Raw genomic sequence first — 26,107 nt, 5'->3', positions numbered from 1 at the left:
GTGTGAATATACAAAATGCTTATATTGTTTAGTTGTGTGGTCTTGTTTATACTTCCGTTTATGCAATTTTGTTTTATAAATAAAGAATAATGTGTAAATAATACATAAAAATGTATTATTGACACATTTCTTTAAAAATAATTTGACATGTCAAAAATTTAATAAACCCCCCAAAATAAATGTTGTGTAAAATGATGTCACAAAAACAACTTTCTTACATTGGTGTTTTATTTCAAAAACATTTTTTTATAATTTTAAATGCAGACATAAGAACTCAGGGAGAATGAGAAGATGATGGCTTCAAGTTGTAAGTCCATGCACGAGGTCACAAGGGCGACGCGATTACTAAGCCAGATTTATCATGCCACGCAAGATCACCTTGCATGGCCCTGTGCGGCGTGATAAATCCAGAGTACAGCAACGCAACTCAAATCGCCGTGCTGCGTTACTCTGCCCCACGGAGGCGTTCCATGGATCGGAGCGCGGATGTTCCCGCACATTCAACCATTGATCTTGAAGCATTCTTGGATTTACCATTACAGCTAAACCTGGGAACGCGTCAATATGCTATGTCTACCCAAATGAGGCATAACAAGGAGAAATGTTTTTAGTTTGCCTGGTTTTTTCCTCTTCCCTCTTTCTATTCTGCAGCACACTTGGAAAGAGGAAGATGCCTCCAGATTGTTTTTGTGCAGGAAGGTGTCCCTTCTTACAAAGATAGTCCTGTCTGCAACGCAGGCACCCTTGCACCCTTGCACAAGGGTGCCTGCACTGGTGCTAGGCAGCACATAGTGTCCCAGCACAAGGAAAGGACAGGAATGTGCCTTATAATGCTAAATGCGGTGCAGTCCTCCCCTATCCCTTTCACGCAAAGCGACACCACAAGGTCCCTCGCTGCGCTGTGTGACATGTTGATAAATCTTCCCCACACTGTTCTGCTGCCATCCAGGGGTGCGACGTTATCATATCAGAGTGGGCTTGCTGCACAACCCAAGGTAGAAGCTTCTTGGATGAAATTGGATTTACTGACTGACGGATTTGACTCTGAGTACTGTGAAACCGGTTAATAGTTCTCAACACATGTCCTCTGGCACCTAAAAACTGTGAAAGTGTATGTACTCCCCCCATACCCCCCTTTGACATATTTGAATTTTAACTAGGACCAAAGTAATGCAGTGCAGATATTCACCTGTGGCATGAACATTTCATTCACATATGGGCTGTTATGTAGCTGGTACCATTCCTGTGTGATTTTAAAATGATTACTTCATTTGTGAACTGTTGTGAGCAAAGTTGGAGCAGGCACACATCAAAGGAATCTGTTGTATTTATATATTTACAAGTCTACTTATAAAATGTGTTCAGTCACTTATAAGAAGTGCCTCGAAAAAGCCTCGTCTGGGTGCATAATGTGTGTTTCCAAGTGCATATGTATGTCTAAGCAGGTAAATGTATGTGTTTGTGTGTGTATAAGTGTGTGCTAGAGTGTGTCAGTATTTAGGTGGGTGTGGATGTTAAGGGGTGTGAGTGTATCTAGATGAGTAATACCACACACACTCCACCTCAGAGTTCAATGACACACCACCAATGACAAGGCTTTTGAATTTTTTCTCTGTTGTGTCAGTCTTGTAACCTGATTCTCTGTGGTGGCCCTGAGCTTGTCCCTAGCTTGATAAGTTATGACATAGTGTAACAAGTAATATTTTAACATGGATATACCGGTGCATAATAAAAGGGTTGGGAACGCCCATGCTCACATGAGTGGAGTGGTGCAGCCAGTCACTGCAATGTAGATATTATGTAATGAGGATAATTGTTAATCCGTGTTAGACAGAGTGTAGACTCTTACTTGTTAAGCACACCACAGTTGTGATCGCCACATCATTAATGAGGTACTGGAGCCTCCCAAGGAATCTAAGCTTCTGCAATAGGGAAAAAACAGTCAAGTAATAGATTATAGTTCATTGTACATCAGGAGGAGATATCTTGTACAATACAAGCCATTAATTCAGATTCCCTGGTTGAATATGCACATCTGAGTGGTACCCAGAAATACATTCCAGTATTAATTCATCTTTAAGATTAAACCACACAGTTATGAATTTGGATGCTAAATTCACAAAAGATTACTTTGTGTGCATTAGTGCACAACTATGTTGATAACAAAAGCAGGACAAGACAGTGGAGGTAAATGATAAGATATTAGTTTCAGGCCCACATTAAAGGTTGCTCAGTGACTGATCGTGACTGCTGATCATATACACTATTGATCAATTTTAACACATGCACATGGAGGAGCAGAATAATTCAAGAACATGGATTCTTAGGAGGGCACAGTCATGCAACACACATGGGAATAACATTCTACAGATGGGACTTTCCTAAAGACCTACCAGCACCTCCCCCTTGCTTTAGAATTTGACACTTTGCTCATACATAAACTACTACTCTTTTCATGGTGGAATTTGTGGGGCAGAACTGATCTTGTTTATATCATGTTTATATTATAACAGTCTTTCTGAGACCCAATTGCTCCTTGACTCCATTCCGTACACCCTCTCTCAGCTGCAGAGGAGCACACTAGTGCTAGGGAGGCCAACTCTGGGTCTCAAACAGCTGTGCTTCTCTTCCACCAAACCCTGGCGTTCAGGGAGGTGTCTGGAAAATCTTGTCAGCATATGTTCTCAATGGAGTGACACTTGTGGTGTTAGTAGTTAAACATTCAAAGGGGTCAATTAGGATAGCGGGCGGATCGCCCCCTCCAGGCCGGTGGTAGCCACCGCCGGCATTGCTGCCACGAAAAGGCATGCGGAGTCTACCTGGGGGGCCCATTGTGGGCCCCCAGGGACTCCGGGGGGGGTGAGAGGTACACATGGGGGTACCTATGGTACCCCCCTGCATTTCAAAGAACAAAGTGGCAGGCACCGCGCGGTGCCTGTCACGTTGTGCTTTGAAATGCACAACATGTATTCTTAGCATTGCGGCGGGCAGTGCTGAAAGCAACACCCGCCGCAATGGTAAAAATACAGGATGCGCCCGCCACTGTGGTGGGCGCATCCTAATTTCCCCCACGGGACACCCGCCCTTATGGCGGGCAGTCCCTTTCTACGATGGAATGGCGGACAGACAAAGTCCGCACGTCATCCTAATGGGCCCCAAAGTATTGATATGTGTATGTAAAGGACTGTCAGCATGTGTAAATCACCACCCAGCCACAATATTCCATCTGTCAGTCTTTAAGAGACCCCCTTTCAACATCACATGCTCTCCCATAAGTATTGTATTATCATATTATCCTATAGAGTGGACCTTCTATCCTTTCGTAATAAGTCATGAGTGATATCTGGGGAGCTAACACCAATTCTAAGCTGTGGACAGGATCTGTTTCTTCTATTTAATGATCTTTCCCATATTCCAAAATCATAAGGATTTTAGGCAATGATCAGTCTATTTCTTGGGTTATTCCTCCCCACATCATTGTTTGGTTTCAAGTAGAACATATTAGATGCATCCACATGATCAAAACTCACCCAATAGAGCAGAAGCATGGAGATCAGGCATATAGCAGAGTACAAGGTCATGTACTTAAACAACGCAAATGAGGTCACAAGAGCACATCGCCCCTCCCTGGTGGGAAACACAAAAACAGTTTTCTGATCAGTTGATCAAAGTGTACTTCAGAGCTGTTTACCCCACTCCCCTTCTGAGGTGTAAAAAAAGGCATGTGGGTGAGGTGACCTCACCAGTGCCTAAATTGAGCATGTGGTTTCTGGTGTTGGGCACTGGCACTTAGACGTCCACTGCTGAGCTATGTGTGGCAGTGATGTATAATGTATTGTTTATGAGTTGCCAATTGTTCTCTACAGAGTCCAACTTTCTCTCACCACAGCACTGTAATATCTTTTGTCTACCCCAAAAATATGGTGCTATCTTGCAATCAAAATTAAGGGTGTGGAAAGTCATAAAGATGTTGTGCCAGATCTGACATTCCCATACGCAAGCAAAGGGATGTGCACCCCCACACACTAGCTGGTTTGAATTGGAATGCAGATCACAATGTGATGTATATGCTCATTGGTCACTAAGCATAGTGACCATGTTTTGGGGGGTCAAAAAAAGACCTGCACAATTAATATTAATGAGGTAGGTAGTAATCATTAATCCACTGTGATAGGCGGCAAATGCAGGGATGGAAATGTACAGCCACTGACATATCCAGTCATACACCCATACAACCACTCACCCACTGAGTCAGTCACCGATAGAGCTACTCACTCACCTAGTCACTCACCCATACAGCCAATCATATTTTCTGCAATCCAAATGTAAACCCTGCAACCAAAGAAGGATTCTTAGACTGGGAATAGCAGCTTTATTTTTATCTCTACTATTAGAAGAAACTGTATACTTGGAAGATCTTTCCAGGTCCAAACCTGGGAACTATGCAATACCCTCCCCAATTTAAAAGATGGCAGAAAACTAGAATTCAAAAAAGAAACATAAACTTGTCTTTCCCGAAAAAATTATTCAAACCCTAGAAGGCCATGTACAATCTCCATACCAAATTGACCAAAAGCTGATAAATGGTTCATCAAATAACCCAATTGACCAAGTGCATTGTGCCGCTGGAAAGATCAGAAAATTATTAAATGAATTTTGACTAATTTCTGTATTCGCAAATGGGTGGCCCAATAAGGTGATATATCCGTCAACTACACATACACCACCAATATATACCAATAGCAACATATGATTGCCAAATATCTGCTTGTGTAGCTGCAACTATTTCCGAGTCTCTTCACAACACACACACCTATGCACCTGAAGCTTCACACCACACTTCTATCCCGCTTCCAAACCTTCATACACTGCATCCATTTTTTTCCAAGTATGGTAACCACCCTGCTTTCAACAATGCACCTAAATAGAGCCCCCTAATCCATTGGAAAATCAGAGTGCGTCTGTCTCCACACAAGAGCTGCAAAGCACTATATAAAATTGACACACATATTTGGAAACTGGGAAAAGTCTAGGCTTCAAAAAGAGTTTGGAATGTGCTTTACAAATTGCTTTACAGTACATTACACAAAGAGTCTTGATGCCTTTCAAATCTGGGCCAACCTGAGCATTGACTGACCAATGCAAAAAACACACATGCAGAGCCTGGTTACTTGGTGCAAATGCATTTTCATAGCATTATAGGGTTTATGATGTGCCACAAGTTTTAACAATTGAATACAGGTTGTAGTCAATTTACTGTCTCAACTCAGGCGATTGCAGGTCATTACCAGTGAGAGAAACCTGGCTCAGGTGCAGAACAGCCCTCCATGCAGTCTGCTCATGAATGGTCTTTGCAAGTACAAGAGGATCACACTGACAGCAGAAAAATCTACTTTCTCCTAGTCCACCTCTGATACAAAAGGGGGTGGTGATGGACGGAGCATCTGAACCAATCAAACACTCACACCCATGCCAGAAACCGGTCCTCGGAAGCTTGTTTCCGGTCCAGGGAAGGCATGGCTTGGCAGTTCGGGCTGGACTGTTCCCATGAGGCACAGGGTCAGACTGATTTGCATATAGCCATGTCTGAACTGGGGTGGCAGAGTGGGCTAAAGAACGGTGATGGATTAAACCCAGATCTTTTGACTGGGTGTGAGTGTTTGATTGGCTCAGATGCTCCGTCCATCACCACCCCCTTTTGTACCGCTTTGGCCGCCATAAGTGTGGCAGGGTATGCTCAGACGTGAGTCCCTTGCTCACTTTGCCACTGGATTCAAGCAAGCCGGACTGAAGACGGCTGTAGTGCCAGAAACCGGTCCTCTGAAGCTTGTTTCCGGTCCAGGGAAGGCATGGCTTGGCAGTTCGGGCTGGACTGTTCCCATGAGGCACAGGGTCAGACTGATTTGCATATAGCCATGTCTGAACTGGGGTGGCAGAGTGGGCTAAAGAACGGTGATGGATCAAACCCAGATCTTTTGACTGGGTGTGAGTGTTTGATTGGTTCAGATGCTCTGTCCATCACCACCCCCTTTTGTACCGCTTTGGCCGCCATAAGTGTGGCAGGGTATGCTCAGACGTGAGTCCCTTGCTCACTTTGCCACTGGATTCAAGCAAGCCGGGCTGAAAAAGGCTGTAGTGCCAGAAACCGGTCCTCGGAAGCTTGTTTCCGGTCCAGGGAAGGCATGGCTTGGCAGTTCGGGCTGGACTGTTCCCATGAGGCACAGGGTCAGACTGATTTGCATATAGCCATGTCTGAACTGGGGTGGCAGAGTGGGCTAAAGAACGGTGATGGATCAAACCCAGATCTTTTGACTGGGTGTGAGTGTTTGATTGGTTCAGATGCTCTATCCATCACCACCCCCTTTTGTACCGCTTTGGCCGCCATAAGTGTGGCAGGGTATGCTCAGACGTGAGTCCCTTGCTCACTTTGCCACTGGATTCAAGCAAGCCGGGCTGAAGACGGCTGTAGTGCCAGAAACCGGTCCTCGGAAGCTTGTTTCCGGTCCAGGGAAGGCATGGCTTGGCAGTTCGGGCTGGACTGTTCCCATGAGGCACAGGGTCAGACTGATTTGCATATAGCCATGTCTGAACTGGGATGGCAGAGTGGGCTAAAGAACGGTGATGGATAAAACCCAGATCTTTTGACTGGGTGTGAGTGTTTGATTGATTCAGATGCTCCGTCCATCACCACCCCCTTTTGTACCGCTTTTGGCCGCCATAAGTGTGGCAGGGTATGCTCAGACGTGAGTCCCTTGCTCACTTTGCCACTGGATTCAAGCAAGCCGGGCTGAAGATGGCTGGAATGCCAGAAACCGCCGCCTCTGCCAGGATCTACTGATCCCATTGGGGCGGCGATTGGAATCAGGATCCTGAATGGAGGCGGTGCCTGCTCAGGAACCACCGTCAGGGTACAATGTCCCGTGCCAACTGCCTTTTCATGGCGGTCCGACTGCCATTAAAAGGCTGACAGAAAGGGACTCTGGAGGCCCCAAGCAGGGCTACGTCCCCTGTGGCCACTGTAAAGTGGCCCTGGGCCCACATATTTTGCCCCCGCGTGCAATCATGCACTGTGCGCCAGGCACCACATGGTGCATGGTGCCTGCCACACGGTGCATGAATATGGACCAAAGTGCCCAATAACACTGCAGCTTGTGCTGTGGCCCTTTCCCACGGCAAGCACAAGCTGCAGTGTTATAAAGCACTTTTCTGCCCGTCATCCAGGCCGGCACATCCTACTTGGCCAGTCGGACTGCCTCCTGCCTATTGGTCTGTCCCGGGACCGCCATGGTGTCGGGTGGCACTCCAACCACCCAACATCAAAATGAGGGCCTAAATATCTACTGAGTGCTGCTTCTTATAACTGTTATGCTTGACCTGCTCTTGACTTAATGCTTACAATATGTAGGACTTTGCTTACTTGATGAGCTCAGAAACACATTCAATATTCGGGGTTAGTGACGTGAAGGGAGAAGCCACTGATGCTTCATGTCCCGAGAGGGATATCCCAACGTGAGCCGTTTTTAATGCCTATCAAATGAAAATGTGTGTATAGGTTACAATCCTTTGAAAACATTTTTGCATAATATACATTGTTTTATAAATAAAGTGAGTAGGAAATCCACATTTTCTGCATGATCACAACATATTTTTTACCTTTTTCTGGGTCCTATTTAACTCTGTGCTCCTTGCTCTTGGTAACTAATAGTACATTTTCTGTTCTCCCCCTTAGCTAAATTGGCTTATTCCTGGCTGCCACATTTAACTTGCCTGTGAGTCCCTAGTATATGGTGTAGAAAGTGCTACCAGGGTGTGAAAGTTAAATGTAATTTGTAGATTGCAGCACCTATTGTGCCATCCAATGCAGAGGCAGCGCAAACCTGGTTTCAGGCCAACTCTGAGTAGCCTGACTATAGCAGTATAAAACCTGCAATTAGACCTGTTAAAATAGCCATTTTTTAAAAGGTAAAAACCTCCCTTTTAAACTTTAGCACCTCACCCCTATGTAAGCCTTGTAGTTCACCAGATAGGGTGGGAGATATTTAAAAGTGGGACATCTAGAACATTAACACCTTCGACGCTCATGAAAAGCTCAGCTCATCATGAGCCACGGTGCTCGTGTGCTCATGACGAGCTGAGCTCGTCATGACCGTTGGAACGCTCGCACGCGGGGATAATTCCCCTGCTGTTCTAAAGAAACAGGTGTGGTCATGACGAGCTCAGCTCGTCATGAGCACACGACCACCGTGGCTCATGACGAGCTCAGCTCGTCATGAGCACGGGGGCGCTGTGCGCGCCCCCCCTCCCCCAGCATAGCGGGGGAATCAGCCCCGCATGCAAGGGGCTAATATTGCAATGTGGCAGGCCTAGCTCTCATATGAAGAAAGTCAGTTTGAAGATTAAAATACCAATACTGTTAACTCGTGAAAGCGACCAGCTAGAAAAATAATTAAATAAATATTTTTTCTAGCTGTTAAAATCCAATTTAACAGAGAAGCTGGATTTTTTATATATATGTTAATTAAAAAAGTAACTTTTAGAAAGTTACCTGTTCCATGGTGGAAGGCCCTGCAGGCTAATTTGCATTAGTTCTCTTGCAGTAGTCAATGATTAGCCTTGAGTAGGTATGAAAGAAGTGTGTCATGCATGAAAGAAGCAACTACTGGGCTCACCTGAATGGGCAAAGATGACTTCTCCAAGCTCAATATGATTTCCAGATGGAGGGTTTTGGGTATCCTGTGACCCATCCTGGAAAAATCATGCTTTACAGGTCTGTTGAGCCTCATTAAACTCTAGGGGTGCATTTGAATGGGAGAGAACAGGATTCAAAGACAATTCATGTGAGTAGCCCTTGTCTGGTTGATACATGACCCAGCTTTGGTCTTACCAGACATCTTTCTCCAAGTTTGTTGTGGGTACAATGCCTGTTTCAACCTGGATTTTAGTATTAGATATTCGAGGACGCTAGGATTTCCATAGTACGCTCCCCACTCACACCCGCAACCTTAGAGCCCATGTTTGGTGGGCGAAGTCTTTCACCATCTTGAAAATGCTGTGCACATGGCATTTTGGACCTTTTATAGTAACGCATCCTAAAAAATCGGTTGTCTTTAGTCTGGGGAACTTTTTCCCATTGACTTAGAAGTGCTGCAGAGTCATCCCACAGTTTGTTGTAGGCATCTGAGAAATTGGATTGTTGGTTGAATGGGGTGACGCTTGTGCAAGCAACAAGCACAATCCCTGTCAGGGTGAACCACAATTGTAATTTAATCTGTGCTTAACCATCTCTTTTATGAATCCGAAAGTCCGTGAAGACCTGGCTATTCCGATAATCAACTGGACACTGCCAGCACCTGGATACACTCATGGGTGACAGGAGGCACTCTACAAATCTACTGATTTATTGATTGATTGATCGATTGACTGTTTCAATAAGGCAAACCAACGTTATCCTACGGGAGAGGTAGGCCACATAGTAGTGAAACACTAATTTAGGAGTTTTTCACTACCAGAACATGTAAAACCTAAATGTAAATTCCCAACCAATTAATTAAAATGCGCTACCTAGTGCCTGCCTTGGGGGTGACTTATATTCAATAAAAGGGGAGTTTTACACTTGGAAAGAGGGCTATATTGCAAAGTCGAATTGGTAGTTTAACACTGCATTTAGGCTGCAATGGCAGACCTGGGATGGGAAACATCCTTTACAACGAAACTTTTACAACGCAGTGCTTTTACAACGCAGGTTTTACAACGGGGCGCTCTAGGATAGGGAATAGTTTTAATTTACTATCCAACACCTTCCCTACTATCCGCGGTGACTGGAGTTGGAATAGTAGATTAAACTATTTACTATCCAGCACCCCAAAGCGCTATGCGTTGTAACAGCATGCGTTGTAAAAACTGCGTTGTAACAGCATGCGTGGTAAAAGCATGCGTTGTAACGTCATACAACCACCTGGGATATGTTTTAAGGTGCTATTTAATGGGTGTCAAAAAGTGCTGAAGCCCACCAGTGGCATTTAATTTACAGGGCTTCAGTATACTATATATCACTCTACAAAGAACTTATAGGTACAATAAATATACCAATCATGTGTGAGCCAATGTTACCATGTTTTAGGGAGTGAGCACAGACACTTTAGCAGTGGTAAAGTGCACAGAGTCTTAAGGCCAATAAAAACAAATTCTGCAAAAATAGGAGAAGTGGAGGCAAAATGTGTGGGGTCTAACACAGCATAAATGCGGCGCCTCCAGATATCTGCTTCAGAAAATTTGTGAACCTGCAGAAATACAGAAGTGTACTGGACTTGCTCTCTGAACCCAAGAGGAGCTCTGAAGGATGAGCCATGCTCCCCCTTATACCCAGTACAAATAAGCTGACTCTAGGGGTTAGTTGGCTGTTCTCATGTGTGGCTACAGTGACATCACAAGCTGCAAGAAGACTTTTTCCTAAAGTTCCAATCTGATTAGTGGCAGCATGGACTGGACTTTGCCACTAGACTCTGCCTGATACCTTAAGAGTCTCCAAGTGTCCTCCCATGAGGTCCTGGGGGCCTGAGAAATGCACTTGTGTGGATGATTGGGACATACAAGACTAAGGGCTTCATTTAGAGCTTGGCAGATTGGTATTTACTCCACGAGGGACATGGAGTAAAGGACACTGTCACCCAGAGGGTACGTCATCTTCCTGAGGGAGTACTGGCTTGCCAAACTTTAGGATGTCCAATTGCCTAGTAGATATCTCTTGCATATACAAGACCCATAGTCATGGTGGTTCCAGTAAATGCATTAAAAGTTTGATGGAAGGCTCCATAAACATGTTGTAGCCATGTGTTAAGCTTTTAATCTTTTTTTTACTTCCAAAAAGAAAATTCCAATGCAGTATTTTATTTAAAAAAATAAAAAAACAATGACCTCCTTATAATGGGAGTATTTCAAATGGGGTAGAGGTAATTTTACAGTTTTCACTGTCCCTTACCACCAAGTTTTTCCTAGTCGTGATGTGCAATGAAAACTGGTAATTTGTCTTCCCATTCTAAATGGGGTGAGCAGACAAATGGTAAAATCTCTGATTGCCCTTACTCTGTACAGCCATTGTAGATATATGTCAGCGGCTGAGACACAGAAGTATCTGCCATCAACTCTATATGAGTTGGGCAGACCTTCAGTTTGGTGGAAAAGGTACTCCGTTGTGACGCAGTACACTCTCCGCCAAACTATAAATCGGGGCGCCTAGTCAGAAAGTAGAATATTTGATCATGATGAACCTGGTTGGTGTTTCCTGTCATGGTTTGCCGGTCGCACCTGCCACACTACAGGTCCCAGAATGCTCAGCGTGTGGGAGAAGCCGAAAACGACATATAAGGAGGAAGCAGCTCGATTTGAGCCGTACGTGATTCCTTGCTTGAACCCTGATCGGAGTTTGTTCCTGTGTGATTCCTGTTGCTGCAGCAACACAGAGTTCTCGGCTGAGACGCTGTTGTTGCCCGGATTTCTGTTTCCTGATTCCTGGGTTTTCAATCGTTCAGCGGCTGCCGAACGGAAGCAGACCGTCCTTTGGTTCCTCTACTTGCGGATGCAGTTGAACATTTCCTGCTCCTGTTCTCGGCTGAGACACGAGTAACAACTGTTAGGAGCCCCCGGTGTTCTCGGCTGAGACGCCGTGCATCGAGCTCCTGTTCAGAACGTTCAGCGGCTGCGGTGCGTTCATTTCTCCAGGCTTACGGATTTCCAGCAGTCCTTGATAGTGGAGGGTGTTGCCATAATCGGCTCTTGGAAGAGACAAGAGTTATTTGTCACAGCCTGTGAGTACCCACGTTCTCGGCTGAGACACGCTTCCTTTGTTTTGACTTCTCACTTCGTTTCTGAACTAATTCGGGACATGTGACTTTAGGGGCTATCCCCCCCCCCAGTGTAGTCCGAGATTTTTTCCTTTGATATTCTTGGATGAACTAATTGGCAAGGGATAACATTTCATTCTGTGTTCTTGGAGCTATCCGTTCTGGTGTATGACTATCATAACGGAATGCAGTTACGGATTCTTTGATTTTCTTTCACATTCCTTTTCTACGTTCGGAGAAGGATTGGTTACTCCTTTAATTTCTGGTTGGGAAGGCTGGAAGGTATGTCTGGAAAAACAGGGCGCTTGTATAACACCAACCGTGTGTGGAAAGCATGAATGGTTGTTAATCAGTGGTTTTGTATTGTAGAAAACAAGTGATAGGATATAGAGAGAAGTATCTTCTACCTACCACAAAGGGAGAAGGACAGCCTACAGAAAGCTGCTTTTGGTATGTGTTCTACTAGCGAGACCTTACTGAGAGTAGTTAGAGATATATGTACTTACCTTTATGTTTTTTCTCGTTTCAGCTATCCTTTCCCGTTCCAGACCCTTCCTTACCTTTTCCCTCGCCTGATTCCCTTTATGCTCTGTGAATGTTTATCAGTCAGAGTGTAGGAGATCTGGAGGTGGACCCCTTTAAGCATCACCCTGATCCTGAGGAGGCGACGATCGTGACATTTCCGACCTGCACTATATTGTGGTTGGACTCAAATCATACCTGTGTCCTAGTCTATTAGGGCCATTGATTATTATTGGATATTTGTGCTTTTTGACACAATTTTTACTTATAACTATAAAAAGTCACGTCTCTGGTTCATAATATGGAATTGTATCTTTTGGTACATGTTTTTTTTATTGAACTGAAGTCAATTATTCTGATTTTGTTTAGGGTTTTTACTGCTTAATGTTTAGATTTTTTTCATGTATTGGTACTGCATACAGAGACAGAGTTTACACATTGCCCGAAGTTAGTGTCATAGATACCAGAGGGCTGATCTCAGTTTAATTTATAGACTTTGAGGGTTTACCACAACAAGAGTTGTGATTGTTTTTTTGAGGAGAACAGTCACAATTCCAAATAATAATCTAATTGTTTAAAAAGGGCTAAGGATCTACAGTATAATATATATCACATTTAGACTTCCGAAGCAACCAAAGCAAAATAGACTTAAGATACTCGACTGTCTAACAGAGAAACCTTTTCAGATCAGGAGGAGTGCGTTGACAGTAACTTTCAGAACACCTGTATAAAAGTTCAAGCGTCAAGTTTAAAATTGATGTTGATTGACACATTATGCTTTTTCTTCTCCAGGCACCAACATTAGATGCCTAGCATCTTTATAGGCTATTGGCCTTTACCACCCAACAGCTGAGTAGATCAGTTAACCTAATCTGAGATGACTGGTGGTTGGATTAAGTGTTTCCAAACACTCACAAATTAATTAGAAATCATGGGGCCGATTCACAGAACTAACTTAAGACAAAATCGTAAACTTACTACTTTTGGTATTCACAGAAGTTAGGATTTTGTCTTAAGTTTGTCTTAAGACAGTCTTAAGACAGACTTAAGACAGACTTAAGTTAGGATTTTGTCTTAAGTCTGTCCTAAGTCTGTCTTAAGACAAATTTAAGACAAAATCCTAACTTCTGTGAATACCAAAAGAAGTAAGTTTAGGATTTTGTCTTAAGTTAGTTCTGTGAATTGGGCCCCATATGCTGATGACATGCTACTCTCCCTAAGGAATGTTGTAGTGGACTTGCCAGGTGCAATAAATCTATTGAGGCACTTTGGGGCTGTTTCTGGCTACACATTAATTGGCAAAAGTCCCATTTGTTTCCACTTAGTGGTGAAGCCATCCTTCCTCAGAACCTGCATGGGATTACCTGGAGCCCTACTTTCATGAAATATTTAGGGGTAAAAATATACCACAAACAACAGGACCTGCTCGATGGTACTGTGGAGCAGCAATCGGAGCCCTGAGAAATAGTATAAAATTCTGGACTACATTACCTTTATCTGTGGCTGGCTACAGACCTGTGGCTAAAATGGTGATTGTTTTATTTCTTTTCAACCACAGTTGGTACCTGGCTGGCTGTTCCAGGTTATGGAAACTCTAATGTTGGAACTGATCTGGGGACTGGGTAGGCACAGAGTAGCCCTGACCAAACTGCAGCGCCCTTTAACAGAGGGTGGTATAGCTGTGCCTGATCTTATTATATGGCGGCTGAAATGCGTTTGGTTAAATCAGTGAGTTTGCAGTAGAATGAACTCTGGTGAGGCTATGGTTGGCTCACTGCCTACTTCGTGGAACTTATTGCATGTAATTAGGTTCCTCGGTGACAGCTGCCAGTTACTTCTCAGGACCTCCTAGTACTACAACAGTGCTGGCTTTGTTGCTTATAATGGACCTGTATCCCAGTGCTCTATTCACCTGATTTCCCACTTGGATGGATACAGTTATTGGCTCATGTGGGCAGGAATTGAGAGGTGGGCTGATTATGGGGTTACACGAGTAGGTGATTTGTACCGGGATGGAGCATTACTCTTATTTGAAGACTTTGCAGAAGAGTTTTATATTCCTAGAGGCCAATTTTTGTTGCATAGGGCCATGGTTGCCACGATTGTATATCATTTGAAGAATGGAGGAACTGAGACTAACTAAGCGCGGGCGGAGACCTCCGCACCGCCGGCAGAGTGTGCGGAGATTTCCCTACTCCAAGCTCCGCTGAGAACGCGGAGGAGGGCAAAAATCGACGACTGCGGAGCAGAGTTAGCCAGCCCACCCTGCTAAATTGCCCCCTGCCTCCACTCCCCCTAATAAAATAATAGTGACAACTTAATTTAAAAACAGAAAGTCACTTACCTGTATTGCAGTGTCCCCTGGCTGCCCTCCTCCTCCTCGCTGGACATCTTGCATGAACTGAGCATGACTTTATTTTTTTAAATTAAGTTGTTACTATTATTTTTTTTGGGGGGTGAAGGCGGTGGTGGAGCGGAGTTCCACTGAGTTTTCCCCCAACTCCGTTGACCACTACATAGTTGCAATCCACCAGCTTCGCCCAGGGTTACCTGTAGTGCGTCGAGCATGTCAACTACTCTGCACTATGAAGGGCTGTTTAAAAGCAGTTTTGTGCCTTTATCATGCTATACATGCTGATGTCCTCACTCCCCTTGTTGAAGAACTGAAAGTGAAGTGGGAGCAGGACCTAGAACTCCAGATTACAGATATGGACTGGGAGAGGACCCAAGTACATATACATGAGATGTGCAGAGTTGGGGACAGAATTATGCCATATGATTTGGTCCTGTCGAGTTTAACTGGGTTCTGGAAAGCGGTTGTGTGTTGTGTAAATTACATAACTTTAAGGACGATCACTTGTACTCCCTTAACCTGCCTTCTTGTGGCATATCCTGGCCCTAAAAAGAGGAAAATCACTATTAGATTTATTGATTTGGCATTGATTTTGGCAAAATGTGAATTACAAATTCACAGGAAGTGTGAGCATGGCCCTCAAATAATTAGATGGAGAAAAGAGCTGGTAAAATGGTCGGGACTGGAGAGTGCTGTGTTGTTTCAGGAATTGAAGAAAGGGCGGGGAAAGATTGAAAATGTATGAGTACGGGAACACCTTGTGGACTGTTTGATGACCCCGGACATTGATATCATCACACCAAATAACTTCCTCATATCTCTGGAGGTTTTAGAGGGTGGTAATAACTAATCTTGCATGAGTTGTCAGGGGTGGAACATTGAACCACTGCTGTGAACTTTGAAATACTAGCCAATAGGGAATTCTAAATTTGGCAGCTTGACAGGAGATAACTATAGGTAGGGGTATTAGTTGTTATTGACTGCCAGTTGGAAGCTGGAATTGTTTAAATGGATATTGTAATATGTCTGATTGTATTTAATGTATGTACTAAGTTTTAAAACTATTTATTATTTGTATTTATGTCCTTGTCAATTTTAAAGCTACATTTTTTAAATAATATGTATTACCTATTGTTTATTAATTCTCATTTATGTATTTGCTTCTTAGATTTAAAAACCATTTATTACTTGTATTTATGTACTTGTCAATTTTCAAGCAATTTTTTTAATTATTATATGTCATCTATTTTATGTATTATTGAAAGTAAAAATATAAATGTGTATGTATGTGCTTGATAGCCTTTCTTTTTTATTCTTGAGCACTTGCAACTTCAGTTTTATGTTCAATTTTGAAAATAAAAATATTTCAAAAAGAAAAACATTTATAAAAAAAGAAAAAAAAAGTTAATCATGGACAAGAGTGAAGAGAATATTTAATGACCTAGATGCTTCTTCCACGGATGCACCCATAACAGTTAGCCTATCCAATAAACTTCAATTCTCACTTATGAATAGTCTTTACAAGGCAATGTGAAATTATTTTTTATACTCACCCCACAGTCGTTAGCACCATCTCCACACATTCCTAAACAGTAACTGGAAAAAAGGTAGGTTGACAAATGAGAGGTAATGCTGAATTCTAGAGATTGTTGATAAAACTAACTTTGTGTACAACAAATTATTACTGGACTCGTACGTCCATGCTCCTTTTTATCCACAGGGACTGTTGTTCAGTGATACACTGGGAAGATAAAGTGTATTACAGACTAATGGAGGCCTCATCTTGTCAGTCCAGGGCAAACTTGCTATTTGTTTAGGCACAAATTGTGTATTTAATCAATAAAAACAATTAAACACAAGTACAGAATGAACAAACAACTTAATTTAAAACATATACAAAGTAAATTGAGGTGCAGAAATTACTCATATGCCAGTATGAAAACTGCCACATATATCATATCCAGTAGCATAGCATAGCATATCAAATAACAGAGTCCAATAAACCAAGCGAGTCCAACAACTGTAGAAACAAAAATCTTCAGCTACCATTAACATAGCCTCATGAGCGCGTATAGGTTTTAGATTTTTGCAGGTGCTAATTTGTAAAACGTACAAAAAAACAGAGAGTGTTTCATGGCATGCGTTGAAAGATGATCTCATGAACACAATGCAAATTGTAGGGGGTCACATCAACCTTTTGGAAACACAAGTAGACAGTGAAGAGTAACCAACCTTAAGCTAGGCAACAACATTCTATCATAAGTATAAGTCACTAATTTCAGATATAGTTCCAAACTAAAAAGTGACTTTTTCAGCATATAGCATTTAACAGAGAATCAATTGAAGTACCCATTTTCTCCTTTTGTTGTCAAATGGCAAGCATGCTCTTCTTTTCTATGTTCAAAGTGTGTCTTCAGTGGTTTTAAGCCAAGGCTTAAATAATAAGTCCTGCTTAACAAAATGTATGCAACACTTTGAGATATTTAAACCATGGAATTTAAAAAAAAACATGTACAGTCTCATACAATCAGTAATCATTTGGTGATTTAAAACAGTTACAGGATTTGCTTGCACTGAAGTATTAAGGAGGCTAGTTTTACCTTTTCCACTAAATAACTACGGTCGAATTCTTCATGGAAGGCATAATAATTTGAGGTACCCTGCGGGAAACCTAGTCAATTTGACATAATTGATTTTTCAGTGCCTGTAGGCATGAAGTTTCAACATCACTCCAAAGAACTGCACCATAAGTGGCCTTTGATACACATTTGCTGTCCAGCATATACGTAATTGTTCAGTATATAATTTACAAGCAAGTCTGAATATCCCCAAGAAATACAATCCCCAAAAATATAGAGAATACAAAGTTCCCAAAAATATCCAAAAATAGGCCATAGAAAAACTGAACATCTAATAGGAGTCCAGTAAATCCAGGAATCCATCCAAAATCTGGAATATTACAAAAATAAAAAAACACTCCTGTAAAACAGATAAATCAAGAAAAAAGTGAAAGAAAATATTTTTAATTATAAAAAAACAATTTTACTTTAAAAAAAAACACAATACATCCAGATGAAAAATAAAGTTAGCTTCTGAATATACAATCCTGTAAATGAAAAAACATATAAACACGTCCAACAACTACTTACACCCCAACTACAAAACCAAAAGCACAAAAAAGCAGGAAAAACAACTAAAGAATGCAATTAATATATTAACAAGGCCTACTGAAATACTGTAAACACATTTTAGTCTAAAATCCAATTACTTAACTATGTTAAAACACATTTCCCATCCCGCAAAAGACAAATAAAATCATTTTTAACTTGTTTTACATGAACCAGCAAAAGGAAACTGCAACTGGAGGCTTTAAAAACAGCCGACAATAATAAAGAAAGGATATAACATCAAAGAAAGAGTAGTAGAACAATACAAGTTAAAAAATAGTTCAATTTCATAGAAATCAATGTAATAAACTATATTTATAACATTAAACTCTATGATACAAATGTAAAACAATTTGTTTTATTAAAAAAAATTGAACAATTTTTAAGTACATTTTAATGTAATACAATGTTTATAAAAATGTAAGAAATCCTACTGATTTTATATTAGTGTAAAACATACTTTATAACATGATTAAAAACTTTATGAATATGGAATGTTATGTGTACTTGTTAAGAGCACTATCACCCACAAGGGTATCCTGGTATGAGGCAGGTGGGCATGCCTAGTCCTGCTTATGGATTTAACCCATATCTCTTGACTGGGGGTGAATGTATGATTCATTCAGCATTCCGTCCATCATTTGTTTGCATAGCACTAGCCCTGCTTATGGCCATCTGGTTATTGGAAAAGCCAAGACTTTAGCTTCAAGGGGAATTCAAGAAAAGAGGAGGAGGCTGGGATGTGGAGCGAGAGTTCCTTCCATCCTTTAGGAGTTGTGTAGGAAAATCCCCATATACCTGATCTGTTTCTGTGCACATATGGGATGTGTGCGAGTAGGGGTCCTGTGGAGCGGAGGTGTCTGGGTGGTTGGTGGGGCCTAAGCTGAGCAGCGCCTTGACTGTGTGTGTGTGAGGAGTTAGAAATTAACACGTTTGTGTATCGGGAGCCAGTGGAGTTCCTTGAGGCGTGGTGTGATGTGACTTCTGTGTGGGAGATTGAGGACGATTCTGGCTGCGGAGTTCTGGATGGTTTGCAGTGTTCTGGTGAGTTGCTTGGTTATCTGGCTTAGAGTGTGTTCCCGTAATCCAATGTACTGGTGACTAGGGTGTCAGTGACAGTTTTTTAGACTAGATGGCATTCAGCAAAAAACATCCTCATTGAAGACGTCACTTACCTTTGTTAAGGTTGTTATGCAGGTAGCGTTTAATTTCATCAAAATGGCTGTTCCAATAGTTTAAAGCGAAGCTTAGCGGTCTAGTCTTTTGAAGTAGAGCAAGAGCAGATTTCATTGCACACTTCCATTTTTCACACTTCAACTTTTTTCGTAGTAGTGTCTTGTCAATGCTCTTGCATCTGTGAGGAAAAATAACTGGACATTCCTTATTTTTGGCTTCCACCTTGTTAGTAAGTTGGTGTGCATGCCAGGTATATTCCCCATAAGAGCTGAGTTCCTACTTTTCTTTTCATTTTTGATGTTTTCCTTCAGAAAGGCTAAAGGCAGAATTATTTCTTGGGGAGATATAAGGAATCTTTTCAAGGTTTGGCACCAATATTTTAAAGAACTGAAAGTAAGAATTGCAACAAGCCACTGTTGGAACTGGGGTCACCAGTTCCCCGAGGGTAGCATGGCACAAGCGGTTAGGCATCCAAAAGCTGATGTGTAAAGCGACCATACAGCACACACAACCACTGAGACAGTAAAAATGGGCACGCAATGAGTGACGTCACTCCAGTTAGTTTGTATAAAAATTAGATAACTTTTATAAAGAGCAGTTTCATGGAAATCAAGAATTGCAGTATCAATATCTCATTAGTTCTCCTTCAGAATACATAGGTTTCAACATTTTGTAATAAATAATCAGATGAATAAATATTAAATATCAGATAAATATTGAATATTAGATGATATTAAATATAGATAACCACAGGCCTGACCTTAGCTTTGCTTCTTATCAGCACCTGTAAGAAATACATTACAAAAGCAACCAAATGACATTGCATCATATTAGTTTTGTAGGCATATTACCTACTTCTCACCAAACAAGGGTGAGCATTCCACAGCAATAAACATGTAAATAAATAACTGTAGCCTTCCAGTAAATACGGCACTAAAGGATAGAAAACATTTCATTAAGGAAAATCATCCCCTTGTGCAGGATTAACCATGTTAAGAATCACTTTTCTGAGCAGGAGTAAACATTTACTAACAGGTAAACCTTTCATAAGGCCTAGGCTGAACAGGACACTAGGCGGAATATGGATAATCCCAAGGTTTGGGCCTAGCCCTCACTAATACTCTTCATCCTGGTACTGTAGGCATTCTAATACAGCCCCTAATCAGGGGTTAACCTTTTATGAATTGCGGCCTATAAACTGTGGGCCTTGGGACCTCTAAAACAGTCCAATGACAGGGTAAACATCCCCTTAATCTAGAAGGGACCTTTCATTAGGAATTATCCTGTTTGCAGGTAAGAACAACATTTCATGTAGAGCTATTCAAATTCTCAATAGCAATGACTTGTTTCAATAAAGGTTAGAACATTCGATTAACAGAAGTAACCATTTCCTTAATCAGGAATAAACAGGTCATTAACTTGACTAAACATTTTCATTTTAGTTGTTAAACAACATTCTATCAGGTAAGTACCCCATAAAAAGGCACAACATTTCCTGAGCAAGAATAGGCATCCCCTTAGGTAAACATCCCATTGGGTTAGAGTAAAGGGAGCAATTCACCTGTGCAACACATACAATAAAGGCATAGCCTTTCATTTCTTCCTAATCAGCATTTCATTTTACACTGGTAGGCAATGCATCAACATCTCTCTAGACATGGATAAAACATTGAATCCGCAGGGGATTTTCCCCTGTGAAACTCAGCCCCAGCTAAGAAGCAATCTGGCTAAAATAATCCCACAGCTAGGGACTACTTCCTCCTCAGACCAGTCACTAATTAGGAATCTGGGGATTCCTACCCAGTCAATAAGGGCTACTGCCCCTGTCAGAAGGGAGCCTTCTTTGAATAATTAGGGCCAACGGGGCCCAACAACAGCTTTCTCAGTCCCACAGGGCCAGCAGGGCCCAACTTCAACTTACACCCGGGGAGGAGCGAACATGTAGGCCTTCTCCGTCCTCCCGCCCTCCTCCCCGGGGTTACCTTCTCTCTTCGGCCTTTCCAAGGCCCTTGCGGAAATTTGATTGGTTGGGGGAAGGCTCGTGCTCTTCTAGGAGCCCTCCGGCGGTGTGGGGGCCAGTCAGGGCCCTCTCTAGGCTGTCGCCGGCAGGTGGGGGCTCCCTGTTGGTCTTCGGCCCGCCCGGGGCTTGCAGTGGCAGATGAGGGGGCTCGGACTCACTCGGAGCCCTCCCCGATGTCGCAAGGATGTTCCTGGGCCTTCTGTGGATTCCACGGCCCGGTAACCAATCAGTAACCCTGGGCGTAGTGTGCGGAGTGGGGCTCCGCGGAGCTACGCGAAGTGGCCGCACAACTACGCCCACCCGCGCACTCCGCGTAGCCCCACTCCGCGCCGCCCGCCTCCCTCCCGCCCTCCCTAAATACATAAATAAATGTATAAAAAGCTTTTAAAAACACTTACCTTGTCTGCCGCGTCCCCGGGGCTCCCTCTCGCCGTCCCGCCGCCACCGAATCGGATCCTAATGCGCATGCGCGGGCGGCCGCGCATGCGCATTCCTCACGAGAAATGCGCATGCGCGGCCGCCCGCGCATGCGCATTAGAATCCGAAATGGCGGCGCGCATCGCGGGACGGCGAGAGGGAGCCCCGGGGATGCGTCAGACAAGGTAAGTGTTTTAAAAAGCTTTTTATACATTTATTTATGTATTTAGGGAGGGCGGGAGGGAGGCGGGTGGCGGCCGGCTACGCACCGTGTGCGGAGCGCGCGTAGTGCCGCCTGGCTACGCCGGCTACGCAAAATGCGTAGGAGGCGGCACTCCGTGCACTCCGTGCACGGAGCGTAGCTGGCCGCCCAGGCTTACCAATCAGGAGGCGGGACCCGGGGGTGTAGCGACAGCAGCCAATGGTTGCGCGGCGATAGGTGGAGGCGCGGCCAGTGGCGTTGCGTCCCCCGTCACATGACGCGAGGGACGGCTTCAGGCCTAGCGCAGCCTTCAATCAAACGCGGCGGCCTACCTCAGGCTCCGGTTGCCGCCGCGGGAATTTCCCACTCTCTGGCTGGGCGGCGGCAGTGACAACGGCCATGGGGCACGCCTAAATCCGGCGTCTTCTCCTGCCCACTCCTCCAGATACGGCGGCGGCCCTCTCTTGGCACCGGGGGCCGCCTGGGGGCTAATCTCAGCGCTTCACCAGACGGGGTAGGTGAGCGCTTGAGGGGGACAATTAGCACAGCGCCTCGGGATTCCAGTGCTTCACAGGGGGGCTACAGCGCTTGAAGGCACGACAGCCGTCTCAGGCAGAGTCAGCGCTCATCAGGGCAAAAGCGTTTCAGGCTGGAATAGCGCCCAGGAGCTTCGTGGCGCTTTAAGAGTATAGCGCTTCAGGGCCCAACAGTCTGCAGGACATAAGCGCTTCTCAAGGAGGCACAGCTCTTCAGCAGGTGATCGGAGGGATAGCGCCTGGGACACAGCGCTCTGTCCAGTTTAGCAAGCTGAAGTAAATTAGGCAGTTCAGATGATGCAGGTTAGCAATTCCGGCAGATATAGCGCTTCAGGGTTCACTTCAGTGGGGCACTTTCCTCAGGACAGGTAGTGCAGGGTGCTTTCGCCAGGGAATAAGAGCGCTCAGCCAGCAGACAGTTTATTTTAGTTGGAAGCAGGTCAGCAGGACCAACGGGACAGGCCACACAACAGTGGCAAACCAGCAAAAGGGATCCCAGGTGGCGTCAGGGAGCGCGGGAAGCGATACAGCGCCAATACCCGGTTGATTTCTCAATGGTCCTGTGGTGATTTGGTTTCTTCTTGGCGCTTTATATTTCTTGCGCCCTTGTAAATTGCAGTCTCTGGGTTCCTTGAAGGGGGGGGTTGGAGATGATGGCTGGTATCAAGTCTCCTCAGCCAGTTCCCTTCGAGTGGTTCCGGGGTTCCCCTCCCGCCGGGCCAGGTCAGGGGGCAAGTTCAGGGTCCCTCAACACTTGATAGGCAGCACCTAGGCCCTGTCACTACCAGTGTCATAGGTCCCTGTCTAGGCCCCACTGCCTAAAACTCCTGCGTAGGTTCACCCCCAGGTCTGTGCTCCCTCAGTCTGACAGGAAAGTTTCCCTCCCTTTCCTTTTATAGTGCCAGTGGACAGTTGGCAGTGGCAGTTGGTGCCACCTCACCTGTTCCAGAAGGTTCCAGGAGATTCTAGGACGTTCCACCATTCTGGCTATGGGCAGGCTGGCAGGCTGGTATTGATACATTGTTTGGAGAGTTCCAGCCAGCTCCTGGCTACTAGAATGCGCCCACAAAGACCACGCTGCAGTAGCAGGGGTCAGTGGCAGCCATGTTAGGGGAAGTGGGCACCTGCACCTTAACATTAGTTTAACATCACACAGGGCATCTCCACTACACAAGGCCTATACACTTTTATTACAATGGGGGACATCCTAAATTAGGGAAGCAAAAAGCGAAACATTTCTGGGAAAAGGGCCAAGTCTCACAGCCACTATTATTGATATTTTCTAAAAGTTAGTGTTCAAGTTTAACAAAGACATTTATATGTTTCTATGACACTGTAAGTGGTGGACACACTATTCAGACATTTATTTTTGAAGAAACTGAAAATATGATATAAATAAGTTGAAGGAAATTGAATGTCAGTGTATTCTACTTGTTGATGGTTACAAAAGAGTAGCATTTGAGAGAGATGCTCACACCTTTGAAATTCTAAGTAAATGGAAGTTTTTATGTAAAATGTGAGTGCATGAGACAGTCGTGTGAGAAAACGCATGACAGAAAAGTAATTTTTTTCTTAGATGTTGAAAAATTGATTTATGAGAAAGATTAGTAAGAACATTGTTGTGTTATTTTCTAGATGCTTGTCACAACAACTTGACCCACACACCAGAAGGGTAGTGCAGATTGAGTATCTAGAAGATGTTATCGCAAACTTCAGAGGTAGTCTCTTCCGTTACATGTGAGCATAAGTGGAGATAGAGAAATATTCCTCTGCTCCTGCTTAATCAGGCACATGTTTAACACTATGACATTTGCTCAGGATCTTCAGAGTGTGGAAACAGGATGCAATGAGTGCGTTCACTTGTACAGCCATATCCAATTTGCTGTTGATGATAATTCTGAGCTTACTGCCGTGGATGCTGGGTGTGCGTCCGGATTCGGTCAGCTACAGCTGCAGTCTCAAGGGTAGGTGTTCTAGAAGAAGTTCACTACTTCTGTCTTGTCGGTGTTGAGCTAAAGGCAGTTAGTTATCATCCAGCTAGCAACTTTGTCATGTAGGTAGTGAAGTTGTGTCTTACAAAGGACGGATCCAGTGGAGAGCAGGTTCGTGGAAACCAGTCTCAAGCAGGCACCAGATGAGGACAGGATGTGAGACTGTGTCAAATGCTGAAAAGAGGTCTAGGAGAATGAGGGCTGACGTATCTCCTTTGCCATTTATTATGCAAATGTAATGTGTGGCAGGGATGAGGGCTGTTTCTGTTCTGAGGTTGGGCCTGCACCCAGACTGTATTGCATTGGGGAGCTGGTGGTTGCTGAGGTGGTCATGAGGCACTGATTGATTCGTTTGCCAGCTACAGTAGGAGGGAGATGAATATGTTGTTTGAAAGTGTGGCTGGGTCAGCGGATGCTTTATTGAGCAGGGGCTTGATAGTAGCATGTTCCAGAGTCGATAGATTTGTTGAGGATGGGTGTAAGTATTTCAATGATCGGTAGGGGTCCCTTGGTAAAGGTGTGGAGGGGCAGGGATAAGATTGGGCCCCTGAGTAGATGTTCTTCATCTGGTAGCAGCAGTTTTGACAATTGTGATGGAGGACCATGCAGTCAAGGTTCATTCTTCGGCCATGATGGGAAGTTGAGCTGTGGTGGTGATGGGTCTGGTTGAGGGTCAAAATTGCCATATGTGGAGGTAGGTTTGGTTCAGAAGTATATCCAGAGCGTGTTACAAAGGTCGTGCAAAGGGGTGATCTTGTAGGAGGTGGAAGGCGACACAATGAAATCTTTGAAAATGGCAAAGATTTCCTTGTAACTTTTAGTGTCAGTGTCATGAACTTGAATTTGTCTTGACTTGTTCTTCACTTGTAATCCAGTTGCTTGCAGTTGCATTTCTTTAGCTGAGTTCCTGTGTGTACCAGCTGACCTGTGATTAGGCTCTTGCTGTTAGGTTGCTTTTAAGGGGAGCCTGAGTGTTGGAGCGTGCAGTGTTCCAGATGTTGAGGTTTTTAATGGCTTTTGGTGAGTTGCTGGTGTGCTTGCACCTGTCTGTGGAGAGGTTGTAAGCACACTGGTCTTTTGTGATCCTTTTCCAGCTGCAGTGGGCGGAGTCAGGGGTGGTAAGTCTGTGGTTGTCTGGGATGGGTATGCTGAAAGTGATGAAGGCATAGTCAGTCTAGCTCTGAGTTGTTGGCTTTTCAACTGTGATATGCTTGATTGAGGAGAAAACCGGGTACAATAGGTGTTCGGCAGTGTTGGTGGGTTCTGTAATATACTGTCTGAGGCTAAGATGCCTGATGTTATCTAGATGGGCCTTCGAGTTTAGATCGTCTAGATGAAAGTTAAGGTCTATGAGGAGAATGAAGGTGACCACCTTGATGATAGGGTTGATATTGCTTGCAAAACTGTAGAGGGGTCCATGGTGGACTGTATATGAGGGTTCCACCCAGGGAGAAGTTAACTGTGATTCACATCTTCAAAGGAATGTGTTCCAAGTAGCTGATGGGGGTGTCCATGTAGGTGGTGAAGCTGAGGGTATCTTTAAATATGATGGCATCTTCACTTCCGGGCTTGTGCTGATGGTCTTGTTTGGTGATCTTGTAGCTGGGGTGATTGACTGCTTATTTCAGTGGTGTGCAGCAGTTGAGGTTCATGCATACTAGTGTGGCATGTTTTGTGGGTAGTGGGTTGTTTGTGTGTGCATGAGCACAGGACAGGTTTGTGTAAGTGTGAGCACGGGGGTTTTGGATGCTGTGGATGCAAATAAGGTGGCTGTATGATGTGGGAGAGAGCATGAAAGTTTGCACGATGCGCACGTGAATGCTCATTCCATGTTGTGCAATGTGGTGTGTCAGCAGTGCAGTGAGTAGTAGCTGGGATTAAGA

General features: G+C 44.0%; 1 protein-coding gene across 1 annotated transcript in view; it reads right to left on the bottom strand.

The window, feature by feature from the left end:
- The window catches only part of LOC144792071 (putative cation-transporting ATPase 13A4), a 238,349-nt gene that overhangs the window by 7,263 nt on the left and 204,979 nt on the right, over window positions 1-26,107 (bottom strand). The window contains 4 exon segments of the mRNA XM_078666918.1: window positions 1,850-1,922; window positions 3,531-3,627; window positions 7,418-7,527; window positions 16,269-16,311. Coding sequence (XP_078523044.1) covers window positions 1,850-1,922; window positions 3,531-3,627; window positions 7,418-7,527; window positions 16,269-16,311 — 323 coding nt within the window.

This window comes from Lissotriton helveticus, chromosome 11 (genome assembly GCF_964261635.1).
Source record: "Lissotriton helveticus chromosome 11, aLisHel1.1, whole genome shotgun sequence".
Taxonomy (NCBI): Eukaryota; Metazoa; Chordata; class Amphibia; order Caudata; family Salamandridae; genus Lissotriton; species Lissotriton helveticus.
This window is presented reverse-complemented; position numbering and strand designations above follow the sequence as displayed.